This window comes from Momordica charantia, assembly GCF_013281855.1.
Source record: "Momordica charantia cultivar OHB3-1 chromosome 6 unlocalized genomic scaffold, Mcharantia_2.0 BLBB01000006.1, whole genome shotgun sequence".
In the NCBI taxonomy this organism is placed as follows: Eukaryota; Viridiplantae; Streptophyta; class Magnoliopsida; order Cucurbitales; family Cucurbitaceae; genus Momordica; species Momordica charantia.
Genome location: NW_028275164.1, coordinates 30,957,214 through 30,982,851, shown reverse-complemented (window position 1 = coordinate 30,982,851; position 25,638 = coordinate 30,957,214). Strand labels below are relative to the sequence as shown.

Below are 25,638 nucleotides of genomic sequence, written 5' to 3'. Positions count from 1 at the left end.
ATATATATATATATATATAATATGTGCGCCCGCACATAAATTGAATTTTTAAAGGTTAAATTCAAGACTCGACCTGACTCGATTTGGTTGGGACGAGTCGGGTCGGAAAAATCTCAACCCAACCCAACCCAACTCAACTCAAGGCTTCATCTAACATAACCCAAGCCTTACAATTTTGTTCGGATTCGTCGGGTTCGTAGTTTTTTTGAACACCCCTATTATCTACGCACTTGAAAATGACTAAAAATTACATATTTCTCAAATAGTGCTAAACCAAATGTTAGGAGTAGATTTTTTTTGCGAGATTCTTCTAATTTTTGTAAATACATGTGATTTACCTTTTCAAACTTTTTCAATTTAGTAAATTGGTTAAGGTACCTGTTACTATAAAAAAGTTGTGAGCTTGAGTTCCACGCACATATTATAGTTTTATATTTAAAAAAAAAAAAACTCCGCACATGTTTAGTTTCAAATTTCAAATAAATTCAGCTTCTTAGATTTTGTTTTATCATTATTTAAAAATTTTCCACATGTTTTTCGTTTTTTCATTTTTTTTTTCACTTTTGCTCTTTGTTCAATTTTTATTTTTAATTGATATTTGTACCTTGTTTTCTGTTTCCTCTTATTTTCTTTTTATCGTGCAATTTCTCCTTAAAAGAGAATTATGGTTTCAAAAGTAAGTTAGAAATTGAAAGGGTGGTCTACAAACTCTTGCTCCCAAATAAAAAATAGTTAGTCGTTAGATGCACTGAAGAATTTTGTAAATAGTACCTCCTCTGGTAATTGTGGGGAAAATGAACTATTGATAATTAAAAAAGTTTGTAGATCAGCATAATTATCCCATTAATGTTGTAGTGTGTGAAGTCAATTCTTAAAATGAAAAGTAAAATACAGCTCCAACAACATGCTGCTATTGATCGGAAACGTGGCCTTAATATTAACTATGACTACGGTATTAGATATCTATCGACATGTCGACATGTTCATCATCGTATTCATGGGATCGACATCGAACAATGGGTAAATCGATATTTCCATAATATTACAAAAAAAAATATTAACAATATACGAAAAATATCAACAAAATTTCACTAATATATATATAATATTAATATTATCATTTTTAACTTATTTAGAAAGGGTGAAACGATTATTTGTTAACTAAATATTTTGTTCGAATTTTTTATCTTTATAATTCTTTTTAGAAATATCCATCGATGTCGACATTTTATTGATATTTCCATCGACAATTCCATTAAATTGAAACGTCCACATTTCTATTGACATATACATTTAAAACTTTGACTATGACAATGCATAGGGAGGATGCATGTGGGGAAGGCATTGAAATACATTAGGGGTCCCTAAATAATCATATGATATTTTCCTATCATTTTCAGGTAGGCTAATTACAAAGAACCTAATCAATCATAGTATTTGAGATTTATCTTGAAGTTTGTAAATTAATATTTAAAGGAAAGATCTACAAATATCTTACCTTACTATTATTTCCTCAACTACCACAAATTCCAGAGAGTTCTTTAAGATAAGATTAAGATTTAAAATATATATATATAGAATGTATAATATCCAAAAGAGCCTAGAAAGAGGTATCTACTTTTTAGATGAAAGTTTCATTTTTTCTCTTTGTATTATCTCATTTTGTTTTTTCTTTTCTTTTCTATAAGTGAGTATCAAAACCAAGCTAGCGTAATTTGTTTGGGTGGAGCTTCTAATACTCGTATACAGTTTGAGACTATAAAACTTATCATCTAGGACACAGCTTGCTCGTTTGAACATTCATCAGTGTAAGATGATGGAAGGAGACCTTTAAGTTGTTGGAGGAATCGAGAAGCCCAACGCTCAAAATTACAAACATGATCCACTTGTATGGATTCCTATCTCCAATGTCAACACTTATGGAAAGTCGTTGGAGGTATAGAAATCATGTTCACCAGAAGATATACTACCGCTTCGAAGAAATTAATGGAAAGATCAATGTAAGTAAGTAAGATCATGTTTGCTATCAAAACTCGTATTAATTTAATCAAATATGGGCTATCAAGCCCACCCTCAAGTTTGAGAGGCGATATTGAAGCAGACCAACAAAATGTATGGGGCCAAATGGCCTACAAACAATTAGCATAGCCCATTGATTTAGTCTTCCATATAGTTTTGTCTTATAATCTTGAACATATTTTGAGTAGTCTCACTCATTATATAGGCCTATAAATTGATACAACATATAAAATTGTATTTATAAATACCATTACAGACCTAAGTTATTTTACTGAGAATTTATCACAATTACTAACACTATATTGCTCAAAATTCAAACTTTTGGCTACCTATCAAAATCACTCTTTTTAATTCGGTCTTCATGTTACCAGTTTTGTTATTCAGATTAGCAAATCAATAAAATAAAACACGAGTTAAGTGACATTAACTAATTAGACTTACCAAAAACTCATTCTTCTAACCATAGAAATGTTGAGGACATATACGTTGTATATGTAAACTGAAAACACTAGCAAATAGATTACAACGTAATTGGTTAATTATAACAATATAGATACTGACATTTTGATGAACGCCAAAACTTGATAAATATAATTGAGGCACGCTTCAATAACGCTAACTTGAAGACAATTGTTCGCTCTGCACAAGTTGCTAGCATATTGCAACAATTGTATCAGCAGGATACAACGACCAATTCTGGTAGAACAGCAATCTCGAACTACTTGGAACTTTTAGATACTAGCTCTCAACACAAACAAGAACAACACCCCAAAAGAATAGGGAATTCTTGTGAGACGAAGATGATTTCAAACAAGAAAACTTGATATCTCAAATGAGAAAACTAAAACTACATATAGTTGTCCAGTAACCTCTCACAAATATCTCTAACACATTTTTACATATGTTACATGCAACTTTAACATATATAAAGTTACAAATGGGTAACTTTGTAACTTTAATCAAAATAAAGAAGCAACTTTTCATTAAATAAATAAGTTCAAATTTAATAAATAAAGAAACAAAACCACTAGAATAATAGACATATTTACAACAGAATAAATTTCTTTAAATTTCACTTTCCTTCCCACCTAAAAATAAAAAATATATATATACATATTCAATATATATATATATTTTTTTTGGAATACACATCAACTAAATTTTGAGTTCTTTCTTTTTCTTTCGTTTTAATTGCAAAATTATAGTCAATATATCACTGAGTTTGAGTGTGACGTTATCGGTAAGTTCTATTTTTATTTCTTTAAAATTATATCTATCCTTTTAATTTATTTATTAAGAAAATCTAAATATAGAAGATAATTTCTCTAATTAATTTTCAATTTTGTCTTTAATGAAAATAATTGAATTGAATTTTTCGGAAAGAAAATGGTGGTGGCCCTCTTTCTACACCTTGACACGATATCAATTTGATGTGATGTGTATTATTAGATCAAAATATTTTATTTTTAAAGATGCTTGTGCTCACTATCAAATATTTGACAACTTAGAGAAAAAAAAATAAATATACAAATAGAATTTTTATAATAAAGAATTAAATATTTAGCGAGAAAAAAGAAAGAAAAAAGTCCCAACGGATTATAAAATAAGGTGTTTTCCCATCTCTATTAAATACAGGAATTTGATTTCCTGTTCAGTCTTTCGGAAAACCAGCATGGCCCACCCTTCTCATCTCTCTCACTAAGAAATTACTAAATGCAGCCGTTACCTCCGAATATATATATATATATATATATATATATATATATATCTATATATTTTTTTTTAATATTTTCTTTTCAATTTTATTTAAAATAAATATGCTTATTTCTGCTCCATCTTTTTGGTATATTTTTCACCAGTTTTATAAATATATTTAAAATTTTAGTCTAATTTTAAAAGCAAATTTAAGTTTGTAAAAATTATTATCATTATTTTAATCAAAATTTAGCATAGATTTTGAACATATTTTAAAAATAGACCCCAAAGCAAAGAAGCAGTGAAATAGTGATTGTAAACTATGGGGCTGTTTGGTTGGCAATTGAGATTTTGTTTCTTTTTAGATGGATTCAGTCAAATATTGACAGTTTTATTTTCGAAAATTATTTTCTGATCACATATTTTTTTTTTAATGTTTTTGCTGTTTCCAGATTCTGAATTTAAAACTTTAAAATGCATTAGAAAAGATAAAAATTTTGATAAATATATTATATCATGGTATAACTCTTTTCATTTTTGTTAAAATTAAAAAATGTAAAATATAATATATTAAAAAATATATAATATTGTAAAATAATTATATAAAATTTATAATATAGATGTTAATAAATCAATTAATATTAGGTTAGATTTAACTAAATATTTAGTGGGTAATTTACAAATATACTAATAAACACTTTGAACAATTTTTTTTTAATTGAGATTCAATTTCTAAATCTACTGCTAAATACATATCTGAAAATACTAAAAAATAACTTTATTTTTATTGAATCCGGTCATTTTCAAATTTATAGTTTCAAATGACGAACTAAACACACTCTAAAATTTTCAAATAAAAAACTAAAAATAAAAATATTTATCAACCCGTGACTAATTTCTCTCCCACTTGTATACTAACTAACTACGCAAAATTCTATGCCAAAGCGAGTGATAAAGTGGCCTAATTAATTTTGTTTTATCGTTCAAATTTATTTTAGACTTGAAATTTTCAAATTTCATTAGATATTAAGGAAATAACATAATTTATTTTTATCATCAATTAATATTCACAGAAAATTAATAATTCATAAAATGAAAATGGCAGTATTAAATATGTTGCTCACATAAAATTGAAAACAGACGAGGTTGAAGTTTGCGGTCCTGGTTAGATAAGAGACTGAGAGAAATTAAATATTAAATGAAATATTACTACAAATTTTTTAACATTCAAAAGACAATACATGTTAGGCAGGAAAAAAAAAACATTTAAAGAAGATTTTCAATGCATAGAATTTGAAGAACAAAATTAAAATTTTTAAAACTTTACGCACCAAATTATAAATAGAAGTAAATTTTAAATATTTATATTAAAATGTATTATTTTATTTTTAGAAAGCAAGCATTTTGAATTAATTAGGATTTAATTATTTATACATTTAATATAACTAAAAAATTGATATGATATTTATATATAAAAAAATAGGTGACTACAGTATTTATACTTACTCCCAATTCAAAAGTAAAAATTTATATGTAAACAAATCTTACAAATCTACACTGGGGAAGTTGAGAGTTCACAAACCTTATAAATCTACAGTTAAAAAGTTAAAAAGTTCAGAAACCTGACGGAATCTTTTTCGGAAAATTTGACTTTTACCCTGTTTGAAGGGGGTGGGGGCGGATTTAGCCCTTAACCACTACTTCTTATACTAATAGAGTTTAATAACTTCCCATAATAAATTTAAATTTAAATTTAGTTTAACTGTTTCAAGACACCCATCTCCAACTAATAAATCATAAATTCGAATCTCCATCTCCACGTGTTTTTATATTTAAAAGAAAGAAAAAGGAAAAAAACTTCAACTAATCAGTAACTCTAATTTAACTTAACAATTTAATTATATTAAAAATTCATAAATTTAATTTAATTTTTTTTTGAATACGTAAAATGGAATAACTTATTTTTTATGTCTTAATTCATGAATAGACGCTAACAAATACTGTCATCTCATAAAATAGTCGATCAATAGAATGTTCTTTTTATATTAATTAATTGATGATTAACATACTTAATTTTTTTAAAAAAAATTTATAATTCAAAACAAACAGCTGCTTCATTAAAAAAAGGCAAAAACAAAAAAAAAAGATTAAGCTATAATCTTTAAACACCGGCCATGATGCATATTCAATTTTTAAAAAATAAATTTCATTAAATATTACCTTTTTAAATTTCAAGTAGGTACAAAAAGATCGTTTATAGGTTTGCAAATCTTTCCATAAAGCCTTATAGGGTGAATTCAGAAGCCCACTTGTAAGACCTCTGAATGAACACATGGACTCAAAGCACGAGTTCGGATCTCAGAAACACGAGGGACAATGATCAGGTACCAAGTGCACTAGGTTCAGGTTGAGCGCACCAACTTTATCGAAGTTATAGTAACACCCAGCGATCCAGGTAGGGGATTGTCTTTGACAATGCTACAATCTTTGTAGAGCTAGGAGTATTAGGTTGATTGTTGTAACCTCTTCTAGTTATGATTCTCCTCTAAATTAGTTAACTTATTCAGTATTATTTATAAATTAGTTATAAAAGGGCTCGTTGTATTCACTTCAAAATCATCTCAATATAGAAATTGTTTTATCTTCATCCCTCTCTTTAGTTCTGTTATAGTATCAGAGTCCATTGACACGCGTCACTAGGGTCATCTTTTTTTTTTCTCTCCACAAATCCACCGTGGCTGATACTTCCTCTGCTTCTTCTTCCTTCATGAATGCATCTACCATTTCTTCTCCATTGTTTAATCTTTCAAACATTTGCAATCTCATATCTATTCGACTTGATTCTACAAATTATGTGCTATGGCATTTTGAACTGTCCTCAATTCTGCGAGCACATTCCTTTTTTGGCCATGTTGACGGTTCTTCTCCTTCTCCGGAATAGTTTGTTCGATCTGCCACTGGTACTATAACCACCGAAGTCAATACCGCATTTCTTCAATGGAGTTCTCGTGATCAGGGTCTTATCACACTAATTAACGCCACACTTTCACCCTCTGCCTTAGCACATGTTGTCAGTTCCAAATCGGCGAAAGAATTATGGTTGTCCCTTGAAAAGAAGCATTCTTCTAAATCACGTTCCAGTATCCTCGAATTACGCTCCGCCCTATATACGGTAAAAAAGTCCTCTACTGAGTCTGTCGAACAATATATTCGTCGGATTAAAGATATTGTTGATCGTCTTGCTACTGCATCTATTCAAATAGATGATGAGGAAATTCTTGTTCATATTCTTAATGGTCAAACTTCAAACTTTAATGCCTTCCGCACTTCTATTAGAACACGAAATGACACTATTTCTGTAAAGGAACTTTCTGTGTTGCTTGAGGCGAGGAGAAAACATTGGCGGCACATTCTTCTTCAACTGATCATGTACCAACTGCAATGGTATCTATCAAGGGCGTGGATCTTATTCAACTAGCCAACTTTCTAATTTTGGTTGCAGCAATAATTCCTCCAATATCTCTCGAGGTGGTCGCATGTACTGTCAAATTTGTCTAAAACCAGGGCATGGGGCACTCGATTGCTACAACCGAATGAACTTTACATTTCAGGGTCGTCACCCTCCTGCTCAACTTGTGGCCATGGCGGTAAATGCAATGACCCCTTCTTCATCCTCTAATACTCACAATAATTTTTGGTTGTTAGACAGTGGCTGCAATGCACATGTGACCAATGATTTAGCCAATTTGAATCTAGTTGATTCTTACAATGGAGAGAAATCCGTCACAGTCAGCAATGTACAACCTTTAAACATTTCACACACAAGCAGTGGTATACTTTCTACATCCTCGCATGCATTTACCCTTTCCAATGTGCTTCATGCTCCTGATTTAGCCACAAATCTTATTTCAGTTCATAAATTTTGTCTGGATAATCATTGCATTTTTGTATTTGACTATGACTGGTTCCTCATTCAGGATAAGGTTACTGGCACTACTCTCTATAAACGAAAGAGTGCTAATGGACTCTACCACATTCCTAGTTCGTCTACTTTGTCGTCAGCCCGCAATGAGTTACATCCAAAAAACTGTGCTCTTCTTGCAAAAACGGAGTCTTATCTTTGGCATCATCGGCTTGGCCATCCTTCACCAAAAATATTACGTCATGCTTTGTCTACATTTGGTTTGTCAATTTCTCATTCCTTTAATACTTGTCAATGCACTAGTTGTCTTAAGGCAAAAATGTCTAAACTATCATTTCCTATGTCTCACTCATCTTATTTTGCTCCTCTTGAACTTGTTCACAGTGATGTTTGGGGACCTTCTCCTGTTATTTCTCTGACTGGATGTCGCTATTATGTTAGTTTTATGGACAATTTTAGCAAGTTTACCTGGCTTTTTACAATTGCAAATAAATCTGATGTGAGTGCTATTCTTCATAAATTTGTGTCATTTGTTGAAAATCTTCTCTCATCTAAGCTTAAAACTTGTTGTTCTGATGGTGGTGGTGAGTTTGTTAATTCGTCATTTCTTCCTTATTTGAATCTAAAGGTATTTTACATAAAAAATCTTGTCCTTATACTCCTGAGCAAAATGGTGTTGCTGAATGTAAACACAGGCACATTGTTGAAACTGCTCTATCATTGATGTTTCATTCTTCAACACCTGCTGAATTTTGGCCTTATGCATTTTCTACCGCCGTCTTTCTTATAAATAGAATGCCCACTCCTCTTGTTGCGTTTTCGCCTTTTGAAAAACTTTTTGGTAAGACTTCGGATTTGCTTCATTTAAACGTTTTTGGATGTGCCTGTTATCCCTTATTAAAACCATACACTAAACATAAACTTGAGCCCAAAACATCTCAACATGTTTTTCTCGGCTATACACTTGACTTCAAAGGCTATATTTGTTTTAATCCCACTACGCGTAAGTCTATAGTTTCTCGTCATATTGTGTTCCATGAAACTGTCTTCCCTTTTTCCCAACCTAATACTCCTACTTCCCATGTCTCCTCCTCCATAGATCCTACAATTCTTCTCAAGCACCTCTCAACCTTGAACCATGCCCAACCATTACCTCATTACGAGCTGCCCAGTCCTTGTGACCACCTTGTCATTGTTTCTTCTTCCTCCACTGCTCTAAATTTTTGTGTTGTCCCTGTCCCACCTGCACATAACATGTCCTTTTCTTCTACTCCATTGCCGACTGCTCTGACTAATGCATCCACTGTTGTTACGCCTGATCCTGTTGTCCCTGAGGCCTTCTTTCCTCATGAAAACCCTACATTATCCTCTTTCCCTATTGTTTCACCAGGCGATCCTACTTGTTCATCCACTTCTTGCAGTTCAGCCACTGATGTTCGCCCCATTAATGTTCATCCGATGCAAACACGGGCAAAGTCGGGTATTTTTAAGCCCCGGGCCTATTCCGTTCTCAGTGAGTCCATAACTATTCCTATAGAACCTTTTTCATACACTGAGGCTGCCAAGTTTTCTGAATGGAGAGCTGCCATGTCAGATGAATTTTTAGCTCTCTAGGAGCAAGGTACATGGTTACTTGTCCCTCGAACACCCGATATGAATGTTGTTGGTTGTAAATGGTTGTTTCGCACTAAGTTCAATCCTGATGGCTCTATCGCCCGTTATAAGGCTCGATTGGTGGCTAAGGGTTATCATTAAATGGAGGGCTTGGATTTTGATGAGACCTTCAGACCTGTTGTTAAAAAGCCTACTATCCGAGTTGTACTGTCTCTTGCTGCTCATTTTAATTGGTCACTTACTCAGCTTGACGTCAAGAATGCCCTTTTGCATGGTAATCTTTAGGAAGATGTTTTTATGTCTCAGCCCGTTGGTTTTATTGATACGTTTTGCCCTGATTACGTTTGCTGCTTACACAAAAGTTTGTATGGCCTAAAACAGGCTCTTCGGGCTTGGTTTGAACGCTTCACCAATTATCTGATCACACTTGGGTTAGAGGTTTCTCTTGCTGATACTTCTTTATTTGTACGGTCTGTTGATGGATCTCTGACTTTTCTCCTCTTATACGTGGATGATATTATAATCACTGGTCTCGATTCTTCCTACATTGCTGTTCTCAAGAAAGCTCTAGCTACTGAATTCCAAATATCTGATTTTGGTGCTCTGAGGTACTTTCTGGGTTTAGAAATTAAGTTCTTACCTATTGGTATTTTTGTGAATCAAGCAAAGTACTTACAAGATTTATTAGTCCGTTCTGGAATGTGCTTGGCCAAATCATGCTCCACTCCTATGTCCACTTCTATAGATCTCCATGCTTCTGCACCCATGTTTACTGATGCATCTCCCTATCGTCAATTGGTGGGTTCATTACAATATTTGACGTTTACTCGTTCTGACATTACTTTCTCTTTCAATCGGGTTAGTCAGTTCATGCAACATCCCACAGTTGTTCATTATTCTGCGATTAAACGTATTTTGCGATATCTAAATGGCACCAAGGATCTTGGTATTTTGTTTTAGAATAATGCCTTGACCCTTTCTGCCTTTTATGATGCTGATTGGGCTGGAGATGCTATTGATCGCCGATCTACCACTGGCTTTGTTGCATTTCTTGGCTTGAGCCCTATTTCTTGGTCGACCAAAAAGCGACATACTATGTCTCCTTCTTCTACTGAAGTTGAGTATCGGTCTTTGGCCACTACTACTGCTGACTTATAATGGCTACAACCACTTTTATGTGGCTTTCTTGTCTATTTGAAAGACCCCCCATATTATGGTGTGATAATGTTTCAGCAATATCTCTTGCCAGCAACCCGGTGTTCCATGCTCGCACCAAACACATAGAAATTGATTATCATTTTGTTCGTGAAAAGTTCGTGCGCAAGGATATTTCTGTTCGCTTTGTGTCATCCAAAGACCAAATTGCTGATTTATTTACCAAGGCGCTGTCTACACAAGCCTTTTTATCTTTACGTAGCAAACTCATGTTTTTCTGTTCAACCTTGAGTAGTTTGAGGGGGTGTATTAGGTTGATTGTTGTAACCTCCTCTAGTTATGATTCTCCTCTAAATTAGCTAACTTATTCAGTATTATTTGTAAATTAGTTATACTTAGGCTCTATAAAAGGTCTCCTTGTATTCACTTCAAAATCATCTCAATATAGAAATTGTTCTATCTTCATCCCTCTCTTTAGTTCTGTTAAGGAGGACAATAGGGACAGAATGTGGGGATCATGCATCTCCCACTCAGGTCTCTCTCGTCCTCTCCATCTCTCCATAAAGTGAAGGTCGGGAAGCCTTTGAAGGAGGCTAGTATGCAAATTCTCTTGCCATAAATCTTAGTGTCTCATACTCATTGTAACTTATGCATCTGAGTGAAATCGACAAAGCACCACATCGGTATTAGGTTTCTATGTAGGTCTAGCTGCGTTTGAAGATAAAGACATATGTAGTACCTACGCGGTGCCTACGTAGCACATACTCACAAATCGAAATTAACAATTGACGTCATCTGTGACAAGAGTTTAATGCAAGTCCTATCCCTTGCAGAAAAGCAGTCCGAGGCGAGTGATGAAGAAAAACCTAGGACAAACACACTCATAGGGCTTACGTTTTGAAATAGCATTGGCATAGAGAAACCTTTACCGACGTTCTGATTTTTTTTTTGTCGGTATTATGTTTTCCATTTCCTAACGAGGGTATCCGATGCAATATTTTTATTAAGGGAAAAAATTTTACTGATATTTTTCTTACTTTTGCTCACATATTTTTTTCCCTTTGCATTGCAAAAAAAAATTTAATTTCTAGCCTTCTAGAAAATTATGAGTCCTTTTTGGTCCCCTCTCCAGTCACGTCATCGTTCTATCTTTTCCTGATTTAGCCACAACTTGTTTCTCATTGGGTCCTACGTAAAAATTCGAACCACATAATATATCTACGTGTGACTTGACAATTATTCAACTCAGAGAAAAATATATAGACTAAAAAAACATCATTTAAATTCATTGTTAGTTTGTCAAAACAACCATAGGTTAGTAGTTGTAATCATATATCTTCAATATCACACGTATTTTATTTAAAAAAAACTCATAATTAACCTTGCACCACTCCACATGTCGTTGATGGAAAATAAATATGAAATCATTTCGCATTTTAAAAATAGTTTTAACACTAGTGTGGCAAAAAATAAAACACTTCTATAATATTTTGAAGGAGATGTGATAATTTGATTTTCTTAAAATAAAAATTCATTTTCTTTCCAATGAAAAATCTCTCATTTTCCCTCTCTTTCAAATGTCCACATCATTTTTCCTAGCCAATCGCGCCTCGTATGTGTTAATAGAAAGAAATAGAAGGGTGGCCCAACACGATGGCGCTAGAAAATGGAGTAAGGAAAAGAAAAATTGTTAAATGTGACAACTATCTCCTAATAAACCTTAGTCTATTTGAAGGGGGATCCCTCTTTTTTTCCTCATACATCAAATGCTCCAAAAATAATAGTCACATCATTCCAGCTTATAGGGACAAACACTTCACCCCACAACCCAACATTTTTATTTCTAAATTTATTTACAAATCAAGTATTTTTACCTGCATTCAATCTTGTTTTTGAAATTCTTTTTCCTTATTTATTTATTATTATTATTTTAAATCTCAATCCAACAAATTAGCTTAGCCGGAAGGCCTTATTCACAAAGATTATCAGGGACGCACAATTTTAATTCTAATTCTAATTTCTAATCTTATCTTTCAATGTATCTTATATATTAAAATATTAATTATTTAAGATGTACTCAGATTCTTAAATGTTAATGTTTTATTAATATTTCTAATATATATTTTATCTCTTTCTGACATAGTTAATCCAAAGTTGTTATGCACTCTTATGCATTGTATAGTTAAGTCCATATGAGTATAATCACGACATGCAATTAAGTTGATTCTTCGTTGGTGGTAGTTATATATAGTAATTACATCATATACATTAAGTATCGCCAACCCTTTGATAAACAATTTGTTTATGACCTGACCATAAACTAAATTATTTTCGAACCAATGAGAGGACGGGAAGAAGTAAATTTCATTTTTTGTGAGATTATGTTCCTAGTTTCCTATTAAGTCATGTCCTCCAAATAATAGGTTCTTTTGGATCGGCAACAAGAGTCATTCTTATCCCATATAACAAATAGAAGTTTATATCTCACTCAAGATTAAGATGGAGTAGTGTATGATCATTTTGTAAAATATTTATCTTTTATTTTAATAGATTTATAAAAAAATATTTAACATTATACAGTCTAGTATTACACAAACTCATTGTATATGAAATCCCCTACCCCATTTCTCTATATAAACTATTAGAATCATAAAATAATTTGTAACTTTTACAAAGTAAGCGAATCAACATTGTGACCATGATAGGGTATCCAACCATATCCATCTACTATATTCTCTCAAAGGCTACTTCTCGAGCATAATCTCCCTGTATACCAAGTACATATTGTTCAAGATTACATTTTAGTTACCCCGAATTTTTATTATTTTATTAATAAGTAAAAAAATAAAAAAATTACGAGATTTTAGGGCATAAATCAAAACGGCAGCTTCCTCTAATACTTCCTTGATGATAACCTTCTGAGCGCAACAAGGGTTCCGCAATGGTGGGCCGTGGTGGGCCGTGGTGGGCCGGGTTAAGGGGCTAGCAAGGTGGGTGGGGGACGACGAAAATAGCGCTTAGTGACGACAAATCTTATTGAAAGCAATATTATTGACCTGTTTCTTAAGCTATTGGTCCCTCCAAATTTTGTTGGTTACTCAAACGTGTTGTATTCGTTCAGGAAGCACGTTCTGTAAATGAATCCCTACAAAAAAAAAAAAAAAAACAAATACAAAAACAAACACAAAAACAAAACAAAAACAAAAGCAAAAAAAAATTCTTCTTTTTAGTTTTTCGTTTTTCGTTTTTAAAAAACAAAAATATATATGTTTGATAATATTTTTTGTTTTTTGTTTTTAAAAAATAGAAAATCAAAACAGCTATGGTAACCATTTTTAGTTTTTTGTTTTTAAAAAGTTAGAAAATTGAAAATACATATTAGAGAGAAAAAAATTTATGTAAAGTAAATATGACAATGGTATGAGTGCGAGTGAGGATGCTCTCCTACATTCTCGTGCTCGTGAAGATATTTAGTTTTTGTCACCACCTCGTTCTTGGGTACGAGAGATGTTTTTTAGAAAAATTATCGGTTTTATAATTGTTTTTAATTATTTTAGAAGTTAAATTATCGGTTTTATAATTGTTTTTAATTATTTTTAGAAGTTAAGTATAAAAAAGTGTAATAAATATATATTAATTATTTAAAAATGGAATCTAGGATGGGGACGGGATGAGGACATGCATTTTTCCTATTTTTGAGATCCGACCCTGCGGAAATTTTTATCTATCCTCTAATGTAGAGATATGAAAATACAAGTTAATGTAAATAAACTTTTGGAAGATATATTTTAGAGAGATAAATAAAAAGATTTAGAAAGAAAATAATGAAAGAAAAGTTAAAAGACAAAAAGAGAAAAGTTTTTGAGAAAAAAAAGTAAAGTCGAGAAGAAAAATATGGTAAAGAAAAAAATTATAGTAAAATCAAATTTAGACATAAAAACAATATTCAAAATATAATTTTTAGAGAAAATAAATAAACCAATAAAAGTTATAGTGAAAGAAAATTAAACAAGAAAATAAAATGTAATTTTCAAAGGAAAAAATAGACTATAAAGAGAAAAAAAATTTATAAAAGACGGAATTTTAGAAAAAAATTAAGAAAAATATTAAATTTTTAGAGAGGTAAATGAAATTGGTCTGTAAAAAAAATTAAAAAAATTAAAAAAAAGAGATAAATAATAATAAATATTCAAAATATAAAAAGTTTAGAAAGAGAAAAAACCTGCATCCAATTGTATACGGCAGCCACGTTCAATTAATCTTCCTCCAATTTGCTCAACATACTCTCTAAAGGTATATTCTCAGTTCTCTTCTCTTTAATCTCTCTTTCAATCAAACTCTAGATATCATAGTATCATTCAACATCGAGGTTTCAAAATATGTGATTTATCTCGTAATGCCATAAACATATTTATGCCATTTATAAATATATTTTTGGTCTTTTAATTTTGAAATTGTTGTCTATTTAGTTACTAAGTTTGAAGCATAACACTTTTTCATTCGAAAGAAAAATCATTTTATTAAAGAGTGTATATAACAAACTGTTAGAATCCATATAAATGAATTAAATCCTATTAACTCAAGTTTATGAGTTGGGTGGTGGTTTGTTCATTTTTAAAATAGTATCAGAGAGGAAAGTCTTTGTTCGAACCCTAATTTATAAATGATGTGGCTATATTTATTAATTTTTAATCTTTATGTGTCATTTCTTTTTCTTCTTTTCCCGTGTCTCTTTCTTCTTCTCCACTTCTTATCTTTCGTATCTTTTGGATTCCATCTCAAAACCAATTAGTAATGAAATGAGTAGTCAACCTCTCTTTTTTCAAGGATCCTTAATATGCTCTCTCAAGATCATGACTCTTTTAACTCATCAATCTTGTTTAGATCTCATTTTTTGACCGAATATTCGTTTGAATGTTTTGGACTCTGATACCATATTAACAATGGTGGGATTTCATCTCAAAATCAATTGACAATGAGAGAGTAGTCCTATTTCTATTATAAACTATTGCAAGGTTCATTTTCTTTTAGATCCTTAACATCCTCTTTCTCGTTATCGTTCTCATTCTCTCGTTGTCGTTCTCATTCTCATTTCGTTCCTCGTTCTAGATCTGTAACCATAATAGCCTCTCCCTCCTCTACGCACAGATCTGGAACGGTGGCACAGAGGAGAGTAGCTGTTATGTACAAAATACAGAGTTCCAACGCTGAAAAGATCAGCACTAGTATGCCAATACAGTTTGTTTCTAATAATAAATACCCACAACACAAGACAAATCCGTTTTCCTTTTCTTTTTCTTTTTTTTTTAATTGCATTTTTGGGTTGGAAAGTGGAGTGGGAACAAAAATATTTTTGCATCTACTAGAGAAAGAGAGTGGTTATTATTGTGGGACGATGATATTTCCAGACCTGAACAAGAAAGTGAAAGAGAATGGGGCAGCTACCAGCATGCGTTGAAGACGGTGATTTTTCGTTAGTCAATTAACGGTGAAATAGCTTTAAGGATGATTTACTACTATTTTACAAATTTTAGTGATTAAAATGTCTCTTATGAAATAAGCAATGTTCCCATTTGAAAATAAAAAACAAGAAAACAAGAAATTTGTTTTTTTCTTTTAAAAAATTTCTATATAATTTTGAAAATATTTCAAATAAAAAGTCCAAGATTGATTTTTTAAAATAAAATTAGAAGTAAAAACATGAAAGAGTAAGAAACTCATGAACGAAATAAACTATAAATTTGAACTCAAATACCAAAAGTATATTTTACTCTTGTGTTATTTATGTCTCTAATAATTGATCCATAGAAAAAAGATAACATTTAGATAAATAAATGATTGCCTAAATTAATATTATTTAACTAATAAGATATCTAAGTAGGGGTGTTCAAAAAATCTGACAACCCGACGAATCCAACCTAACCATGAATTGGGTTGGATTCAATTAAACCTCGGTTTGGGTTGGATTGGAAAATTTCCAATCCGATCGGGTCGGGTCGGGTCTCAGGTTGACCCTTCAAAAATTCAGATTGACCCGACCCGACTCGAATACTACATTATTTATATATTTTTTTAAAAAATAAATACATAATATTTTTTAATCTTCTATTTCAGCCATTCCTTATGTTTTAATCTCAGCTATTCATTAAACTTTTAGGGTTTTCTTCTCATCTTCCTCCCTCAAATTTTTAGGGTTTTCCTCTCATCTTCCTCCCTCATTTTGATTTTGAGATTCAAGATCAAAATTGGTCTCCTCCATTGTTGTCTTTTCACTCAAGCTCCCCACTGCAACCGTCGTCGTGCGCCGCCCCTGCAATTTCGTTGCCGTCGTCGCTTGCTGCCCATCACCGTCTTTCACTGCCCATGCAATCCCGTCACAAATTGCTGCCCCTACAGTCCCGTTGCAAATCGCCATCCCTGAAGTCCTGTCGCAGATCATTCAATAATATTTCCTCTTTTGCAGTTTTTTTCCCTGGATCTTTTTCTTTAAAATGGACAACTCGACAATCCAACCGACCCAAACCCGAAATTTTTGGGTTGGGTTGAGTTGAATTGACCATCAATTTCTAAGTCGATAGTTCTTCCATATGGCCAACTTGAAAATTCGGGTTGGTTCACCACAATCCAACCCATTCCTCCGTGGACATCATATATCTAAGAATGTTAAAATCTTCGTCTAATAAATAAATAATAGTTTTTCTTTTTTCTTTTTTCAAATAAAGACAGGATAAGATTGATTTTGAGAATGTGATATTTTAGATGACTTAATTTTTTTTTCTTTCTAATTCATCATTATTTTAGTGGCCAATCATTAATGTAAGAAAGATTGATAGACTATTTGTCTTTACTCAAAGAATGTGAGGGTAAAATTTAATAAATAGTTATATTTTGATTAGCATTAAATTATTTTTTTTTCTTAAAAACAACATTTTTAGGAAACGTCTTAATCTAAATTATTGGCAAAATACGACAAATGTCATTAAAACCCAAGGGGCATGCATGGCTTTGTCAAACGCAGGGGGTCCCTTTAATTTGTCTTCAGCCATTGTGTGACGATTCCATATCTCCATCCAATTAAATAATATATATTTTAAACACATAAAAGGTGTCAAAACTAGAAAGATTTTTGAATGATGAGGTTGATTTGACAATTTGTATGGCCTTTAATAATCATCTGAGTATAGATTTGAAATCTTTTTACGGATTCCGTGTGAAATTCATCAACATCAATTCATGTTTTTTTTCCAATCAAATAATATTTTCTAGCCAACGGTTAACTCTTAACTCTCGTATGTTAATTGTTTCCGCCAACTTAAACATAATTCAAATAGTTAAAATATGTATTCTTCAAAATCTGGAGTTAAATTTTTCATAAAAAAAATGATAATTACGTATGAATTGCATGCAGCTACTTTCTCTCTCATGTACACGAAAAACAAACTAAGGAGCTTTAGCATCCCTATTTCACCATTTTCTTAGTTTTTTTTTAATTAGCTTAAACTTTATAGTTTTCATAGCTATTTGAAGGTATTTTTTCCTCGAAACTTTTACTTACAAGGTTTCAGATAAGCAGAGATATATATGATATTAAGTTGCCATTTGGGCTACAGTTTGAATAGTTCTTTTCGACCGCACAAGAAAGCCATGTGGAAACTTGAGAACTCCTTAACATATATGCACTTCGGCCAACCTCTCATGTTTTTTTTTTTTTTACTCGAAATTGACATCAAAGATTTTCCTTATTAAGCTCACTTGAAAATTTAAACTTGAGACATTTAAGTCAGTATTACCAATGATCAAGCCCTTTGAGAATGGACTTGACATAACTTGTTAAGATAATAGAATCTCTAATTTCAATGTTCATATATATATATTAGCCTACATTATCTATTTTGAGCTAAAGTCTTATACTTCCTTCTTATTTTTTAATTTAATTAAAACGTAGAAATATTTATTTTGAAAATACATTTTGGAAAGAAAAATAATTAAATACTTCTTTTTTATAAAATTTTTCAAACTTTCTACAATTATCGAAAATCTTTAAAAAGTGTTTTTAACTTTCTACAATTTTAACCAAACAATACAACTAAATTTTTGAAAAACACTTTTATTCCTCTACTAGTACTTAAAAAACAATGTCAAATACATAATATATCTTAGCGTACCGCCAAAATAATGGTGGAGATTGTTTGTATTTTTTTAGTAAAACAAGTGAGATGTTCGGAGACAAAAGTAAATTACCATTGAGTTAAACTTATGTTATTGATAATTTATTGGAGTTGTTTGCCATTGACAGTCGAAAACTTAACCATATTATCTAGTTTTCAGTTTCCCATCCTTTTCGTTCAAATCAACTCATAATCAAATATGTAAGATTTTGAAACCTCCAACACACGAAATTATTGTCCAAAAGCTCAAAGACATAATTGTTGTCCACAAAGTCATGTGTGAAACTTCCTTTTGGAGATTGTTATTGAAACTTGTTTTGGAGATTATTATTGTAACTTTTTTTGCCAACCATGTCCCCCTCTCTTTAGAAAAACCACCTTTACATAAATCTTCAGCACATGGGTTGTTTTTCTGTCCTTGATCAAATTGTTCTTTATAAGAAATTACAAAAATAAAAATAAAACGGAATACGTATTTATATATATGGCATTAGGTTTAAATTTTACAAAAATAGTATAAATAATCACATAAGACTAACCAAAAATGATTTTTGTGACATTTAAAAAAAATTAAAAGTTAATAATATTTTTATGGATACATATTATGTTTTTTTAATATAAAAAATGAAATCATCAATCATTGAAAATACATGAGTTCTGAACTAATATATATTATAATACTACGTGGACTTCGCAACACTCCATGTTATTAATTTTCTTAAACATGGAATGAAAAGATATTAGAAAGAAAAATGTATAAATAATTTGGTTCATGATGTTTTGAAACTTACTTTATTTTTGTTACTATATATATTTACACCCTAAGCTTTAATTATGTTTATCAATGATTATTAATGAGATAGTTTCAAATATGCATGTTAATGTATTGATATGGAGATATACTAAATAAATAAATAAATAAATAAATATATATATATATATATTATATATATATATATATATACTTAAACTAAGATAAGTTATAGAATATATGTTGATGTGGGAATTGAATGTATATATTTAGCGGTCACTATCATTCAAACTTACTCTGACCAATCTATGTGACTTCATATTTGCCTACATTACATTAATATGTTAATATAAGATTGAGTCGAGTCATTTTTTTCTTAAAGTAATTGACAATCGAATGATAACAAAGACTAACATAGTTAATTTTTGAATTTGACATAGTAAATTAAATATTAAATTTCATACATCACAATACAATATATTTGAAGTCAAAACGAGCATAGCTCAGCTGTAATACAATATATTTGAAGTCAATCCTACCTCATGGTTGGATTTAAAGTGGTTTTAATGTATTTACCTTAAAAAAAAAAAGAAAGAAAAACACAACTAAAAGTAGAAGAGAGAAAATATATATATATATATATATATTTTTTAAATAAAGGTTAAAACCCTATTTTGCTCCCATGGTTCTTTTTACGACATTTCGTTTTGTGGGAATTTGAGATTCTCATGGGATGGACTTCTAGGTTCCGTGTTTGTTTGGTAAGAATGTTAGATACCCAGGTATTTTATTGCCATACTGGAGGCATATGAGCAATTTTAGATATCTTCCATGAGTTTTTAACATTCTCGTGTTGATGACATATTCTTTTAATAATTTTATCTCTCACCATGTTTGTTATATAATATTTTTTTCATCAATAATTTTTATTTTTCATATATTTTATTTTATTTAGAAAATAAATATATGCACTAATTCATTGTTTTATTGTTTTTTTAGTACTGCCCTAATTCATTGTTTTATTGTTTTTTTAGTACTGCGCTAATCATTGTTAAATGTCTAAAATACAATTTTAAGATATAAAATAAACTTTAGTCATATAATCTCTTAATTAATTTGTTGTTCGAATCTAATGGGCAAAATTTTATTTATTTTAATCTTTCAATAGTCCCCAAACATAAATTAAATTGACATAAAAATATAATATTAAATTAATAAAAATAAAATTTTTATATAAATTCAAATAATATTAAATTTAACATATAAATTATAGGACAAATTGCAAAAGCCACCCAGATAGTTGTTAATATTTTACCCTAAATTTTCAATTTTAAAAATTAAACTCTCAAATCTCACACATGAAAAAAAATTAGACCCAAAGTAAAAACTAGTCCCTTATTATTATTTTTTTTTATAGAATTGCACCCTTACCTTTTCAATGGTAAAAATTATATGCTCAAACTTAAATGAAAAATAATTGGATCTTTTTTAAAATTCTACTTATCGACTAAAAACTTCTTGGTTCGACTCCATTGTCGTTGGAGAGTTCTTCAACCTCTGAAGGTAAATTTGCAATATTCTCAAACAAACAGTGTTGAAGTTCGTCGCAAAATTTCGATACTGCTCGAAAATTTAGAGGCCACACGCCTTTGGCTACAATTGCACTTCCGTCGAAACCCAGAGCTCTGACTTCACCATCACTTTGAACTGGACCAATTCAAATAGATTTAATTTTCTAGAATTTGAAGGTTTAATTTTTAGCGCTAAAAATTTTTAAGGGACAATTTTCTCTGAGGGTTTAGATTTTAAATATTCAAGGGTATATTTTTTTTAGGGTTTAATTTTTAGAATTTATAATTTAGAGGGGGCAATTATAGCAACTATTATACTTCAAGCGTGATTTTTACAATTTACTCTAAATTATAAGACGATTGGTAAATGTGTCGTTGGAAACCTATATGATTTAAATATATTCTTCTCATGTACAAATCTTACAAAAACAAAAACAAATATAGTTGTTCAAATATTTTCGAATGTCCTTATAAATTTTCTTACCAAGGTCTAACCGAAAATGTCGAAATTTCAAGTTTAATTTGTTTTAATTTGTGTTTCCAGTACACATACTTCTAAAATTACCATGATTCCGAACAGGCCATAGTCATGTCATACGACAAAACTTCGTACAAGGGTAAAACGATAAGGAAAAAGGAACAGATCCGGTAACATAACACAATAAACGTGCGTTTTTCTCCTTCTTCTTCTTCACCTTTAAACCAGGGAAAAAAAAAAGGCAAATAGTTTCGTACAAAATTTCTGTCTTATTTATAGAGGAATCGTTTAGCTTTTAAAGAAACCCAGTTTTTGAATTCTATAAAGCTCAACTGCTCAAGGTGCCCAAAAAGGGAGGAAACAAAAAAAAAAGTAATAATAATCATTTCTTTTTCTTTTTTTTTTCCCTCTGTTTTTCTCTTTTGGTTGTTGGTATGGAATTCAATATTCAATCTCCATTGTCGTTCGAGGTGGTGGAGGAGCTACTTCCTCTCCCTTCTCTTTCGTGCGTTGATATCGCCGTTCCTCAGTTGCCCGCCGCCCACAATCTGAGTGACATTATTCTCTCTCAAAGCCCCAAATACGGCCGCCGGCGAAAAGAGCCGCCCGTATTTGCCGGCGACGAAAACAACAAGAAGAAGAAGATTATCCACAGAGATGTGGAGCGGCAAAGAAGGCAAGAAATGTCCACTCTTTATGCAGCTCTTCGCGCCCTTCTTCCTCCTGACTATCTTAGGGTAAACTTTTTACTTTCTTTTTGATTGAGAGAAGATTTAGAAACAGTATTTTGAATCCCTATTCAAGGATTGTGAAAGCATCCATATATTTAATTACTTTTCGGTTGTTAGGAGGCAGCCATAACTGCCCTTTGAACTTTGAACTTTGCTTTTTCTAATGTGATGCATTGTTGGTCTATTCTTATCGCATTTATTAATGTTTTAGATTTCATTTTTGTCCTTTAAATTTTCCCGGTTTAACTCTCAAAATGTATATTTTGATTTAAGAAGTTAAAAAAAAAAAAATCATTATTTTAGTATATGAACAAACAAAATATTCTTTTTCTCTCGTGAACTTTTTAGAAAATAACCATTAATTAAGATTCTTCCTTTGTCATTTAATACCGGCATATTCCAATACTTGCCTCTCATCTATGTGACTTGAATACATACATATTGTTAACGATCTCATATTGAAAATATAGGAAACCTAATAATGGTTTATATTAAAGTTCTCATTGTAAATTAGTATATGATATGGAACCATGAATATTGATAGGATCGAATTCACTTTAAGAATCTTTTGAAAAGGCCAAACATTTTTGTAAGATAAAGGACCACCATTTTTGTCCTATGGAGGATGATACAATCTCAGCAGTATCACACCTACCATGAGGTCTCGTGTTCGAATCTTACTCGACCCAAATAATGAATCTTAGTAGAGATCCACTAGTGTGATCCCGACATCAATTTTAGAGGGAGAAAGAAAAAAAATACCCAAATATTTTTAAGGAACAATGTAAAGTTACTTTCACTTTTTGAAAGTGTACACGGACCCAAAAAGTTGAGGGACCAGACATATGATATCGTGTAGGAGGCACTATATTGTGGTTTTCCCATTGTTTTTCACCTCTCACCAATAATTTAACAGTACGTATGACAGTGGTAAATTTGGTGCATTGGGACAGGGAAAGAGGTCGATATGCGATCACATGCATGAAACAGTGAAGTACATACAGCACATGCAGACGAAAATCCAAGAGCTGTCGCAAAAGAGGGACGAGCTGAAGAAACATGCCAAACAAAATTCAGACCACGAAACTACGGAGACACCGAGCACCACAAGAAAGGACACAATCGTAGTGAGAAAAAAACATGGTGGAGTTCAAGTTGTTCTAGATACGGCCACTACTCGCAGGCGGCCGGTTTCCAGCATTCTAGAAGCTTTAATTGCAGAAGGGCTCCAAATCGCCAGCTGCATTTCCACCAAGATAAACGACAGGTTCCTCCACACCATCGAATCCGAGGCTGCCGATGATAGCAACCCAAGTGTCGACGTGTCGGAACTCCACCATAAATTGACCAACTTGGAGAACTTTCCATTGGATTAAATTAGATTTTGTAGAGGAAAGGGGTTTTGGTTTTGGTTTTGATTCGGTGTGTGTTGGTGATTTCTTATTTTTCTAGTGTAATCTCGGAATGATTCAATAATTGCTTTCCATAATTCTTTCGTGCTAATGGGTTTTTGTTTTGTTAGTTATGTACATTTTGCCGATTCTGTTTAGTGCAAACCTGTGTTAGCATTTATTGTTGGTGTTTTATGATTTAGGTTCTTTAGTTAATTTTTTGGTTAATTTATTGAGCCGAAGAGGAGTAGGACATCTTTCTTTCTCGGAGGTATCAGGATTCGACTTCTTTTGGGAGAGAGTGAAAGGAAATTGATCCTGAAATGTTAATAAGCTTGAAATTGATTCTTCCTCGCTCGATGTCCAAATTGTAAATGGCGATAGACCAAAAAAAAAAGAGAGTTTTTTTCAGTAGTGTGCGTGGTTCATCTGCCTTCCTAACTACATATAGGCAACAATGCTTTGCACTTTGGCCCTTCAAAACACTACAAATGATCAAGGGGACAAGATTCGGACATATGGCTCTCTATTCTCAAAACAGATGGGCTGACCAAATTACAGCTGCTACACCTCGTCTCACCCTCTCCCCTCCCCTCCCAGAGCATATAGATCCACCAAATTAATGAAGACACAAACAAAACTCGACCATCTTTTTGGACAAAAGGATGCGAGAATTGATCTGATTCACATTAAACCTAGCTAGAATTATCGTGGTATAGTAGTAGTGTGGTAGTTTAGACTTCGCCGTTATCTCTTAAAGCTATGGCCACTATTTCAAGCCCTTAGCTTCTTCAAGTAAGTCTGGTTCTTCCACTTTCTAGAGTGATCCAGTTAATAGGCCACTAATTAGCATCTAGATTTTACTAGTTAATACGGGTGATGTTCCGATAAGCACATATCAAGTCATTTGAGTGAACCAACTGAGAATGATAACGAAATGCACAAGTCATTAGTTGGATGCACTAAAAGAGAACTTGAGCTTATTGGTATTGATTATAGAAAATATCAAAGGTATGGATTTAATTATTAGTGGATTAGTAGTCGATTATTAATTTTCTTATGAATACTTAGTAAAATCTTTTCTTTTAGGTTAATAGAAGTTTTTCCTTCTTACAATTTCTCAATTATTTCTACCATGTTATTCTCTTATTCTTCTTTCTTTCTTTTTTCATTTTTTTTTTTTACATAGAGACCTTTTTTCTTTTCTTTTTTCTTATTCTCCTGTCTTTTCTTTTTTCCTTTCTTCAACAACAATGTTTTCTTTTTTACTTTTATGATAATTCATTATTTTTTATTCTATCAAAAAGGAGAAAATAAATTTGATTTCACAACCACGTGCAGCCTAAGCTATGGTTCAAAATCAATGGATTTTGTGGGAAAAAAAATCCACTTTTACTCTAAACTGGGCAAATTATATATATATATATATATATCAATTAGTGATTATATTGAGAACCTAATTTTGAATACAAAACCAACTAAACTGTTAAATAGCAGAAATCTTGTTAAATACAAAATTGCAACTTTAAAAATTTATTACATTTTATTTTAAGATATAGATTAAAAGGAGACGTAATTTAGAATCATTAAAAATTTTGTACTCAAGAGAAAAAAATATTCGTTTTCTTTTATAGACGTAAGGTAGCTAAAGTTTTTTATTTTTCTATTTTATTTTTATTTTTACCTTGAAGTAGGAGTGGAGGACTCAACTAATGACTTTTTAAATTAGAGATGCATGCTAATTAAAAATTAAATCGGATCTCTTCAACAAAGTGGAGCCAAGTATTTAATAATTCATTCCGGAAAGTCCAAAGGCAATATTAATTGAATGTACTTCTCAATAATTGAATGAATTTTCTAGAATTGTTTTTTAAGAAATTGTCTGAAGAAGTACGCCTGTCCCCATACTTTATGTCTTGTCCTCATAAATAGAGAAGATGTGGCCAATATTATTTAAATGACGAAATCTAATTTACTAATTGGAACAAAAACAAGATTTAAAACCAAAAAAAGAAAGAGATTATTTTCTAAAAGGCGGTGAAAGGATGGCCTACTGCCTGTGCATTGTAGCAGTGGAGATCAGAGAATAAGACAAAAGTCTTTAAATCACGTGACCAGAAGTCTTGGACTGTTGTCAGGAAAA

At 31.4% G+C, this 25,638-nt stretch overlaps 1 protein-coding gene across 1 annotated transcript; it reads left to right on the top strand.

Annotated features, from left to right (window-relative positions):
- The first annotated feature begins 21,665 nt into the window (after positions 1 to 21,665).
- LOC111023684 (transcription factor bHLH36) lies at positions 21,666 to 23,676 on the top strand. Its single transcript, XM_022301158.2, has 2 exons — positions 21,666 to 22,110; positions 23,058 to 23,676. The coding sequence occupies exons 1-2, from the start codon at positions 21,808 to 21,810 to the stop codon at positions 23,478 to 23,480; spliced, it is 726 nt and encodes a 241-aa protein (XP_022156850.1). The 5' UTR covers positions 21,666 to 21,807; the 3' UTR covers positions 23,481 to 23,676.
- The last annotated feature ends 1,962 nt before the right edge of the window (positions 23,677 to 25,638 follow it).